This window comes from Centruroides sculpturatus, unplaced genomic scaffold, assembly GCF_000671375.1.
Source record: "Centruroides sculpturatus isolate CEXI.00-Female unplaced genomic scaffold, Cexi_2.0 scaffold198, whole genome shotgun sequence".
Lineage (NCBI taxonomy): Eukaryota > Metazoa > Arthropoda > Arachnida > Scorpiones > Buthidae > Centruroides > Centruroides sculpturatus.
In genome coordinates this window covers 501,044-514,634 of record NW_019384454.1, presented here as the reverse complement: position 1 = coordinate 514,634, position 13,591 = coordinate 501,044, and the positions used below count along the sequence as shown (strand labels likewise).

General features: G+C 25.6%; 1 protein-coding gene across 1 annotated transcript in view; it reads right to left on the bottom strand.

Moving 5' to 3' along the window:
* LOC111620621 overlaps positions 1-13,591 on the bottom strand; it is an 83,371-nt gene that overhangs the window by 21,221 nt on the left and 48,559 nt on the right. The window contains exons 11-14 of the mRNA XM_023362584.1: positions 8,467-8,571; positions 5,644-5,724; positions 2,226-2,427; positions 1,864-1,927 (exon numbers count right to left, since the gene is read on the bottom strand). Coding sequence (XP_023218352.1) covers positions 1,864-1,927; positions 2,226-2,427; positions 5,644-5,724; positions 8,467-8,571 — 452 coding nt within the window. The remainder of the gene's footprint in view (positions 1-1,863; positions 1,928-2,225; positions 2,428-5,643; positions 5,725-8,466; positions 8,572-13,591) is intronic.

The following is a 13,591-nucleotide window of genomic DNA, read 5'->3' as shown; positions in this document are numbered from 1 at the left end:
TATTAAAAATGTGGCTTAAAATAATTCCATTGTTTAATGGAAAACCATATTTTTAAAGAGATTGACTAGAATTATTTTAAATAGCTTAAATATATAGTTATCATTAATTATTGCTATCTGATAAAACTAGGAAGACTGTTTAAGGAAAAATATAAACCTTAGCTTAATATATTATTAAATTGTTAAGATTACTACACATTTTTTTTTTTTTTTTTGTTAATTGTTAAGATTATAAAAATTGGACCATGATATGCATAGCTTTTGGAGTATTTTATAATTTAGCTATATATACAAATATGTAACCCAAGCCCATGAACAGGACTTTATTTTTTTTTTTTTATAAACCCTACGTCTTTCATGTTTTTTAACACAGTTTAATAAATTTTACAATATAGGAACAGTACATAAAGTAGTATAATATAGTAGACTAAAATTTGTACAATAGATGGATACAAAATAAATATGTTACTGTATATACAGTATAGTGTTTAATTTTAATTTAATTTATAATTCTTTCCATTGGAAATAAATCCCAAAACCCTCTGTGTGTACAGTCTTGATATTACCATTTATGTAATTTAAGAACAATTTTGCCTTCTACATACAAACATACATAAAAATACTATTTATATATTTTGCAGTACTGCTATATAGTATAAAATTACTGCTCCCAAAACAGGAAAAAATTATACTATATCCCATAAAAAATTGAAAGCAACAATAAACTGAGGAAAAAAATGAAATATTACAAGTACAATTTAAAAACTATATAAAAATATGAATTTATATAAAATTTAAAAAATGCATTAAAGAAATTACAATGGGATGCTATAAAATATATTTTTTGCATTTAGCCTTTTATTTTACGTATTTGAAATTTAAAAACAATACCACATTTGAAACTGCATTGACAGCACAATAAATTAATGAACATCTAGATAGAAAAAGACAAATATTATGTACTGACAAACAAGATAAATTTTTAGTTAGTTAGGAAGAATGTTGATAAAAGTATTGTTGAGCAAGATACTCAATGAAATATTTATACAGTAAAATAATAACTAATTGATGTTTGCAGAGAATTTAGGGAATATGATTATTATTTGTGCCATCTCACTTCAGTTAGTATAAAATGACATAACTTGTAAAACAAAAACAAAAAAAAAAAAAAAACCTTATAAAGTGCTTTAGAAACTTTTTCAAGAATTGATGGAGTTGCTGTTGACCATATGGGCATAAATTAATCAACTAGAGATTGAAAACTAGTGAAGAACAGCAATCTAAAAATAGTTATAAATGCAGGTAACAATGACATCACAAAACTTTGCTAACAGCTAAACCTTTTGTAGAGTTCATTGATATATTATTTTGGTTAGCTAAAGGTTAGTTTGTCATCAAAAAATTATGCCTAGGAATTAAGAAAAAATTATAAAAATGAACATAGTTAATTTAATGTCTATAGTGTAAAAGGTCTAATAATTTCTTAAAAGCAAACAACACAGACATGGTTTTATTAAAATTAATTTTTAGACCAAAAAATTCCAGAGAGGCAACAAAAATATTAAGATCATGTGTAAAATATTTATATGAGAATAATTTTCAAATCAATAACATAAGCTATTATTTTAGAGTTAATAACAAAATCCAAATTTGAATTAAAACAAAAATTATGGAATATATCAGGGGTGGGCAAGCAAGAATTCAGTGGGAGCCAAAATGTAGGTTTTGTAAAATGCATGGGAGATGCAGTTCTGTACATTTTTATTCTGTACCACAGTTCTGTACCGTAATTTTATTATATAATATAAAACAAATATTGAATTTTTTTAATAAACATATTTTCACAAAATTGTAGAAATAAACAGCAAGAGCGGCACGTAACTCAAAAAGAGCCTCATGCAGCTCTCGGAGCTGGATTTGCCCATGTCTGGAATATATAATATAGAAAATCATGTTTTTAGAATCATTCAGTATTAAAATCTACAAAAAATGTAATGAAATCTTATTTTAGATTGAAGAAGAGATAAAGAGAGGCAAGAAATATATTTATAGTGTTTTTAGATATATAAATAATTTTTATTCGAAAATATAATTTTGAAAAAAAAACTGAAGTAAATAATCAATTCAAATAAAAAATACAGAACTTTAAATTTTATTAATTCATGAAATCATTAAGAGAAGGTGTAATATTGATACAAAAACTTTTAAATTTTAAAATTAGACTTACTGTTGTTGGAAAGATTTGCTTGGAATTAAACCAGCTAATGCTTGATCTTCATCACCTTCTCTATATGCTTGCCACCAATTAGGATCATCTTGACTAATCACATGAAGAACATCTCCTTTTCTAAAAGATATACCCAATTCTCGACATGGAATATACAAGTCATCATCTGGATCATAATCAAAATGAGCTTTGACATGTATCTGAAATAATAACAACAACAATAATTTAACAAATTTCATTACATTTAATTAATAACTATTTTTATATTATATTAAATTTTGTTAATGTTTTGCTTTTGATACATTTTTATCTAAAGCTGATGAAGTACTGTTGCCACCAGGTTGGTTTTAAATTCATTGTCTGGATTAATTATTAATTCGTCTGGTTTTTGTAGAAATTGTGAAATTATGATGAAACAAATTAAATTTATAAAAATATTTGTGAGTATTTTATTTTAGTGGTTAAAAATTTTTAACTTCACACCCCCACCCAAACTTAGCAATCCCCATCTTATCCCTAGGCTAAGAGTGACAGAAAATGTACTTTTAAAATTCTAACTTGCAAATATCTCTGGCAAATATTAGGTTTGTTCCAATACAATCTGGTCAGTCCCTAACTAGTTTAAAACTGACATGTGCATTTTCAGTTCTTGGCTGTAAAATAACATTGAAACCGTACAAGGCATACAGAATTTCACACCGGTCAGACTCTTGTGTTAAAACAAACCTATTGTAAAGCAAATGTGATATTTTCAGTTTACAAGTTTATAATTTCTATTTTAATTATTTAATATGACAACTCAAGAAATTGAAAACCCCCCAAAAAAGGAAGCAAACTTGTAAATTTAATTAAGATTTGGCTGACACAAAACAAATTTCAAAAATGGTTATGACCTGTTATAGAGTGTTGCCATCTTTTCAAAATTGCTGACCCAGGCAGAGTCAGCAATTTTGAAAAGGTGGCAATACTGTGATGAAGTCTTATCAAGCATTTTTCTTATTTAATATTAACTATTAACACAAAGATATGTTTAATGTTTGTTAATTTGTAATTTGAGTTTATACTTGAACAGTGTTCTCTTCAAAGACTTCCTAGTAAACAACAAAGACTACTTTATATAATAAAAGCATTTCTCAAAAATTTCAGGAAGCTTAAAGAAAACTTTATTAATTACTCTCAAACAAGTGATACATGAATTACACAGAATTTTAAAGAGCAATAAATATTTTTAAAAATGCAGAATTGATAATGATTATTGAACAGAAATGAACGTTTCAACAGCAGATGTATTACACAGAATAGCAAATTTAACACAGCTCAATAATGAAAAACTAATTGAATGGCTTAGGTGCAAAAGATAAGCTATACAAAGAAGAATTTAAGAAATATCACATTTAAATCTTAAATTCTTCCTTGTGTGGCTTATGGATAACTTTGCATCAAAGCTATTCAATTAATCAAACTGGATTCCTAAGAGAAGAGTTTGATTTCATTTACTTAAGCAAAGTAAAATGAAATGCTCAGTTTCAAACATATGACAAAAGATGTAAAAACCACCACCAAATTACATTGGACTACTTTCCCGTGACTATATTTAATTAATTACTAAATAATTTGCCATTAGAAGAAAGCATTAGGACCAGCTCTTATTAAATTTAATAATTATAATTAAATTAATATTTATTAAATAATTTAGACTATTCTAGAAGAAAATATTTGGCACAAAGCAGGACTTGAACCTGCAATTCCCACTTACTGTGCAAATGTGGTGCCAGTTATGCTACCCAAGCCTCCAGTCTGATCTCCTAAATATAATTGTGGAAAAGTAGTCCAATATAATCCAGTGGTTGTTTGGCTTTACAAATTTATTGGGTTTTGTGATGTTTTGTTTAGTTTGTTTATGAAAACGTAAAAACAACTGAAATAAGCTTTTTTTGTAAATTCTGTTTTATCTATCCTTTTTAAAACAGATTATTAAAATTTTAAACACAAGGCTATCAGAATGAAGTCTATCAAATGATATTACATATAATTTAGTGTAATTTAATTTAGTTTTTAATTAAGCAAACACAGGTGGTTTCTCACTTCAGTATTTTTTTTTTGTAATAAATGTTTCAGTTATGTTCAGTTAATATCTATCTGAATGGATTATTTAAAAACATTAATGTTTAATGATATAATTTTAATGTGCTTGCAATTTGTTACCTAGAGCAAATCAATTAAATACAATATGAACATAGGAGTTATAACATCATTGCTTTCCCAATAATACATGCAGCAATTTTTTGATCAATAGCAAAACTTAAAAACTTTATGACAAAATATTAGAATCTGATAGTAATTTCAATCATTAATTTTTATACTAGTTTGTTTAGAAAATATTTCTGAAAATAAAAATTTAAAACAATTTTTAAAAAGTTTTTAATAAAATGAAATTATCAGTTCTCAGATTTCTACTTGATTAGATAACCAAAAATCATGTTTTACGAATAATATTAAAAAATATAGTTTCAATTTTATAAGTCTCAAATTTCAATAACTCATATTAAATAAAAAAAATTGTCCAATATTTGGTATATCTGTTATTTCTGATATAAGAGAAAATTAGAACTATATAGCTATATGTAATAAAAAAGTACTATATTTTTCCACTCTCTTAAAAGATTAAAAAGTTTTGAATAATAATTCTTTTCTTTTTTTGTTAACAGAATTTATCTTCAATCTCATCAACAGTTAACTATAAGCATATTATATTTTCAAAAGCAGTTTTTAACTGTTTTTAATAATAACTCTTAAATTTTATAGTACAGTATTTCAAATACCTAAGGAATGATAACAAAAAAATCTTTAATCTACAAGATGGAAATCTTTTACGGGAAGCTATTAACCTGATGATGAATGTTTAAAGCAACTGAAAAATATTTACTTTCTTACTAAAATTGAATGGTGATTAAAGGTTTTCATAGTACAGTACTTAACTTTTATACCAAATTGATATCACAAAAAATTGTTGGGAAAAAAATAATAATATAGTATAAAAACTGTACAGTAAAATCAAGATAATTACAATAGTGATTTATTTGATTGATAATTTAAATTTTTAGTTTGTAAACTGTATATGCTTTCTTGATGATTAGGTTATCAGCTTTAAATTATTCTAATAAATTTTCTATATTTGCATAATATTCTTGTCACAAGAATAATTTCTTCATAGGATTAATGAAACTATTTTCTAACATTCTTTTTACATTTATTTCCAAAATATTATATAAGCAAAATTCATAAATTAAAAAAGTAATTTCTTTATTCAAAAAGTTTACATATAATCTAATCAAACAACTTAATATAGTATCTTACTTAAAGAAGATATTGAATTAAAAATTAACTTTTAAAAATACTTAAATCTTTCAACATACAATAACATCTCTTGGTGGTCCTTTAGTGTGTTCATAAGGAGAAGGAATCACAAGGAATGTCAAAGTTCCAGTCATACCAGCCTGTAAAAATGATTTAATTTATAAAATATGTTAAATCTGTTAATGAGTTTTATATTAAAAATTTAGTTAATAAATATTTTTACAAATAAAACTTAATCATATTTTTATTTCTAGCTAAATTTTTCTATAAAAATAGAAACATTTTGTTATATTTATCTAACTAGAATGTTGGTGGATTAGTGTGATGAACCAGAATGTTATTTTATTTGACATATAGAATTAATCTAGCTTATTCAAAATAAAAATCTCAGTATACTTAATTTACTTTATCCTTACTCATAATCATTATTAAAATAATAAAAAAATTTTTAATATGCATATGCATCTCATTAAAATCAGTAAAAATAAATTCAAAAATCTTTTATCTTTAAATATATTTTTAGAAATTTATTGAAAATTCCATTTGTAGGAGTGTATTTCAAATTTTGAAATTTATTTTATTCATCACATACAAAGTATAATTTAAAATTAACTAAACTCAGACAAGACTAAGGTTATGATAACTGAAAAGGTTTCTACTAATAAAAAATATTTGAATCCCTGAACTAAGCAGTTTTGTTGTATATACTATAATTTAAAATTATATTTATTGTTACATCATTAATTTACCTTAAATTTTAAAAAAATAGGCAGATAACACTTAAATTAATTAACTACTAGACATTATGATGCTCTATGAGATGTAAAGAGTAGAACTTTGACATCTTGTAAGAACAAATATTTTACTTTTTTGATGTTTGAGTTTTTTCTGGTAATGTACTTGATATTCTCTCCTAACTGTTTCATTTTGTTTTTCTGCAATAATTCTTCATATATTCAAACATTTCACATCAGTGAGTAAGCAGGTGAATAAATGAGTCTGGATGTAGTTATATACCTATAATGGCCAAACTGCAGCTCACAAGCCACATGTTGCTCTTCTAGATCTTTACTGTGGTTCCCATATATTAGGTCAGTCCATAAGTTCGTGCGTATTTTATGATCTTGTTTTGCTGTTAAAAATGCCAGTCTAATGTGATACTTTTTACACTGAAGTGTTAAATTGGATCTCATTCATATAATACTGTTCAGAATTGGGAACATTTCAGTTGTTTATTTTCGTTAAAATGGAAGTAACAGATGAATATAAGAGACATGTTTTATACTTTTTATTTTTAAGTGATGAGAATGCTACAAATGCAGCCAAAAAATTAAATACTGTTCATAATCAAACTGTAATTAGTGTAAGGACTGCGCAGAAGTGGTTTGAAAGATTTAGAAATAATGATTTTAGTGTGGAGGATAAGGCTCGTACTGGAAGACCTGTTGACTTTGATGATGATGCTCTCTCTGCACTAGTTGAAGCAGAACCATCTTTAACAGTTGATGAAATTGCGGAACGTTTAAATTCATCCCATGGAACTGTTCATAGACATCTACAACAAATCGGAAAAGTTTCAAAGCTAGGAAAATGGATACCACATGAACTGTCAATAGCTAACTGACAACAACGTCAACTGCTCAACTCAAAAGCTTCAACTGGGAAATTTTACCTCATCCACCATATTTGCCAGATATTGCTCCCAGTGATTATCATCTTTTTCGGAGTTTGCAGAATTTTTTAAAAGGAAAAACTTTTGAGGATGAGAACAATGTAAAAAAGGCTATTTCTGAATATTTTGATTCAAAACCGAAATCATTTTACAAAGACGGGATTAAAAAGCTACCATCAAGATGGCAAGAAATTGTACAAAATAATGGTGAATACATTATAGATTGAAATAAAATTTAATTAAAATTTTTTGTTGCTTTTTTTGTAGATAAAAATGCGCACGAACTTATGGACTGACCTGATACATATACAATTTCTTTTTATAAACTTGGTACATACTATTGATACTTACACAACCAATATTTTTGTAAGTTTGCTGACTGTTATATCATGTGAAATAAACAATTGTAAGTGAAACTTGCAACTTAGCCTTGAACAGGTAACTAAAAGACAAGAATGCATTCTTATAAACTGAATTTTAAGCAGCTACTTCCCATCTACAAACCCACAAATCTTCTACCAATAAGTAAAGAAGAAATATTGATATGTATTTAGATAAAAAGAATAAATTAATTCGTAATAAAGCTATTTTCTCAAATTTCAAGCAGCCCTTCTTACACATACTCTATTGCAATATCTATCCAAATGTACTGTAACATTCTTGACCTAACATAATAGTGATATTTGTTATAGAACAATGATAATTACAGTATTTTAACTATCTATACTACATAAAATACCATTCCAATAGAGAATCTGACTCTTGTGTATACCTGAAAGCTGATACAGAGCTCTTATTGTAACAAGATTTAGCCATCCCTGTTATATACAATATAACTTTATAGAAGTTCATACTGATTCTCCTTCCTACTTCTTTGGATAAATCATTACTGATTAATGATATGAATACAAAATTAACTGTGACAATTTGCTTTCATAAGAATTTTTCTAATATACATAAATTCACATTTAGTGTAATTTATCATTATATTATTATGAAATTAATACCATGATACTAAATTACTGTCCTCTGTATTTACAATATATAAGAGTTTAATAGCAAATAATAAATGATTAAATCAAAATACATGAATTTCTACATGAGTATTGAATATTGTATGAATGTTGCAGGTCATATGAATTCTATCTCATTTGTATGACATCAAATTTTAAAATTCTTAATAAGAAAACAAAATTTGTCTTTTACTTACTAGTATATCACAAACATCATTAACAGATTTTCCTCTCATTTCTACCCCATTAACTTCCAGAATTTCATCTCCTACATGCAACAATCCTAATAATAAAACAGTTTTAGTATTTTAAAATATTCAATATTAAGAAATAGCTCTTTAAAAAAAATAGATTTATATTGCTTAGTCATTTTTTATATTTTAAACAAATATTCTTTTGAAATTATTATTTTTTTAAACTTTTAACCACAAATACAATAATCTATGAATATGTATAAACTTTGATTTTGATAATATATATGGAGCTGTTAAACAATAATAAAATCAAAAACTTATAAAAATGCAAAATAATTTTAAAAGCTTTTAAATAGAATAATCAAGTGACTTGATGACTGTCTTAAATTTGCTGTAATTTGATCTTTCATGGAACACTTCAATTAAAATAAAATTACAAAAATTTTTAATTTTTTAAAAATAAAGTTGAGATTGTAATAAGTGTTTTAAACTATGTTCAATATTAAAAATCACTTATTATTAGTTTGATATCTGACAAGAATGTTTATTTTATTCAAGAATCATTGATTCAAGAACAACATATTTTTGGAGATGATGTCAATTACAACAAACATAAGGAATGAAATTTTAGAATTTATACAACTAGAAAATATGTTAGAAAATACAATCACTGAAATTGAAATTAACATCAAGATACATCAAGATTTATTTTCTGAATATATATAATAATTTTTTATAAATTATGATAGCAGTGATAGTTTTGTCTTTAGGGTGAATTTTTGTTATTTATAATTATTTTGTTGCTAATTCTTACATGTTAAAATTGATGTATTGTATACATATTGTAATTTTGAAAACATCATAGAAAAAAATAAATTTTATTTTCATATTGATTTACATTTTGATTTAGTAATCTCTAAAATAAAAAGGAAAAAAAAAATTAAATTTTGTTGAGTTGTTTAAATCTGAAAACTTTGTGATATTAAACAGAACAACAGGGTGAGAGAAAAAAATCTAAACTATTTTTAAAGCATAATATTTTATTAAAAAATTGAACTAAATATTATATATCATTTTAAAAGAAATTTTATTTGTAATAGTATAGAATTAATAAACATGATCATATATGGTCCATAGTAAAAAAAAATGCCATAAGTTTGTTTTGATAGACTCAACTTTCTTGGATGGTCGCCATGTCAATTTTTTAAGTGAAAGTCTGATTCTTTGAATCAATTGTGATATTTTTGCTTGACAACTTTTCTTGTGTGTATACTATTTGTGTCAAATATCCAAATAAATCCTCAATTATCTGGCATTGTAGCAGATTTGATGGATTATATTCTTTGGATACAAAAGGAATGTTTCTGGCTTTGAGAAACTCCATGGTCAAATTTGTGTAGTGAGATGAAGCTTTGTCAGGCAAAAAGATGAAATTATCATTTTAATGATCTTGTTAAGAAAATGGGATTAGAATTTTCTTTACACATTCATTTTGATACAGTACATGTCAGAATTGACTGCAAGAGATCGCTTCTTAAAAAAATGGCTTTGAAACATCTGCTTTTGAAATGACAATGTACCGCATGACTTTTATATAAATTTAAGAAGAAATTTGAAGCTTCACTTTGGGAGGTGCATGATTTTCATTGCTGAATGTCAGAGAGAGAAAAGTACTTCTTATCATCCAAAAAGAACATTTTGTTTCCAAAATTTCTTACATACCAACTGCACTGTGTTAGCAATTTCTTCAGTAGCATACTCTAGGCCCCCTCTTCTCCCTTTCTTTGTGTCCATTTTCTTAAGTGTTTTGCATATGTATACATTCAATGATAATTGAATCATTTAGCTGCATCCACCAGATTAACTACATCTTTGTTATCAAACATTAGCTGCAATGCTCTTCACTTTTTAGCATTCATAACAACCAGCTTTATTCCACTTCCTGGCATTCTTTTCCATGTTCCAGATATTTCATACTTCTTCAAAGTATTATATGAAGTTGATTTGATAAGGCCTTTGGCTAAAAAATCTCCACTATCAATTTTTTAAGTGGTTTGCTTTATTTTAGTGCATTTGTATATGCTCTCTTAATGTCCTCTTTTGAAGCCATTTTTCAGAACTGACTCATGAATGTTCAAAAACTTCACAAGCATATGTAATAACATAATTTTTGGCACAGATTTTAAATTATCTTTTTGAGTTCAAAAGTTATGATGCAAACTCAGTCCAGATGTTTTGTCTTACCCTGTTATTTAAATCTACAATGCACACAAATACCTTGACATTAACCAATTTGTGCTAATAGGTGGAGTGACACTAACCAAGAAAAATCCATCATTTACTTACTTATGGGGAAAATAACAGGAGTATGGCATTAAGCAGGTTTTACTGTATAATATCCTAAATATAATTATTCAACATTTTAACTATTTTATAAGATTAATTAGTGTTTTCATTAAATATTGTAAGAATAGTGTGTTTATTTGGAAGGTTTTAATATAATTCATTAGTATAAATTTGCTTGCTTAATATTTACAAGTGATAATTTATTAATATTGAAATACAATTATTGTTGAATGTAAACATGCATTTCATGTTTTTAGAACTGATTTTAGGTATTTTCTAGGAAAACAAAACTGATAAACACACAGCATAAAAAACACAATTTTTTTTAACTGACCTAAAAATCTAAAATAAAAATTATGGTCAAGATCAATGTTAATTGTCAGCATTGGAAACTTAATTGATGTGTAGTGCATGACCAGCTGACAATCAGCAATAGGCAGAGACTTTACATAATGAATTTGATCTCAAATATCTTGGCCCATCAAATGAATTTCAAATTTCTGGCTTTGTCACAATATCAACCTTACTGAGTTTTACATATTTGCAAAAATTCATGTTCAGTTGTTGTGCAGTTGTTTTAAATTTCAATCACAGACAAAAACACTTTCTGACTTATGCAGAGCTCCACTTATACTCCTCTCAATAATATAAAATATACAGTTTGAAATTGAAAGACTACATATCTATTAAGAAATCTCAAATAATTTCAATTTAAAATTATTATAGACTTCAGAAAATTTAGAATTACTGTTTTAATTTGTTTTTTTTTTTCAAAAATCTGAAATTTTCTAATTGTCATAAAATTATGTAATCTGATCTATTATGAAAAGTTTGATTCTTTCTCTTATATTTGTACTGTTCTTAATTTTGTTTCTCATATTTTATTGTATTTTAAAGTTTTGATTATTTTTTGCTATATTATACATATAAGTTTGTAGTTTCTAAAAACACTAAAAGAAAAGTTTAATCTTTGAGTAAATTTAAATACAAATTTAAATTTTTGTTCATCAAATGCAATATTTTTGCACATAGAAAGATATATTGTGCAATCAATTTAAAAATGAAGTAATTATGCAATAAAAATCATCTTTATTATAAAATTACATTGCCAATGCCATAAGGGAATGATAGCCACGTCCCAAAAGAACACTAAATGACAAACCAGATTTAAAAAATAATAATAATAAATTACAATAATAAAGCTAAAAAAATAAATGATTAATGAAAAAACACACATGTAAAAATAAATACATACAGAAATATCACAAAAGTAAGCCAATAATAAAATCTAGTAGTTTTAAAATTATATTACCGGTATAATTATTTAAGTCTGTTATGAATTTGAACTGTCAATACTCTGAAGATAGGAAAGATGGAAGAAATTAAATCATTATAATATTTATAATACAGAAAATTGGTCACTGATTTTCATCACAAAATCAAGTCCATGTTTAATTACTTTAAGAGATGTTGTATATGGTAAGTTGCTTAATTTGTTGAGAAGTATAAAAAAGTAATAAACTTCGGCTGCAAGATAAGGTGTATTAGTAAGTTGAGAAGTATGAAAACTTTAGATGTTTCTGCAGTTAAACTATTAAAATGTGTTTGACAAGTAGATGCCCATATAGATACACAATAATCTATTATAGACTGAAAACTGACAAAGTGTAAAGATCAGAGGACTTGATGAGATTAAATGGATCTGCAGTATCTCCACATGATTCCTCTGTGGAGATGAATTAACAAAGTTTGTGTGTCTATGAATTAAAAGTAAATTTTTTATTGAAAATAACTCCTAAATCAATTGTGTAAGTATATGGAATTGGCTGATGTTTTAACAGTTTTTTAAAAAAATTGCTACAATATCAAAACTTAAAATTCAAATCTTCTTGTTAAACCTGACACAGAAATCAAAAACATTTGTTTAAATAAATTAAAGTTGTGCTAAAGGAGTATTTAAAGTGTTCAAGTAAGGAATTATTTATATAGGTTGTAAAAAAATAGATTACCAAGACTAGATCCTTGCTGAACACCAATTAATAGAAAAAAATTTGAAAATTATGAATCTCCTAAACTAATATGATAAATATAAATTAAGAAGTAATTATTGAACCACTTAAGATATAAGTTATAAATGTTGATTTATTACTTAGTTTGCATGGTAGAATGGCTAAAATAACTGAATCAAAAGCCTTGTTAATATCTAAGTATATTATATAGGTTGACTGTTTTCAAAGTTAAGTAGTAATTAGTCACAGTGAACAAGAATGGGACATTGCAGATAATATGGTAGATATGTTTATATAAACAATGTTCAAAAATTTTTAACATGGCAGGAGTTTCAGAGGGGCTAATAGTTATGGGGTTCTTCATTGGGATTGTTATCTGTGAAGAATGCCACTGTCTTGTGATGTAATTTACAGTAACTGTATTGTAGTAAAAGAGGAAAGATAAAGAAAAAATAAAAAGAAGATAATAAAGAAAAATAAACTGTTTGATTCTCTTTGAAAAATGAAGGAAAGAAATCAAGACTAAAAAGCCAGAGACAAAGGAAATGGCTTTGAAAATTTCATTAAATATAACTACTATGTTACTTTTAAATAATAGATATTTAGTATATGGTAGGAGGCAAAGAATTATAGTCAGTGTTAGGAGTTATTTCAAAAAATATATTTTTAAACTGATTATAAACAGTATAAATGTCTTTGTCAGGGACAGTTTTAAATCTTTTGTTTATTTTAGAAGTTGGGATGAAACTCAAACAGTTTAGGATCATAAGGAA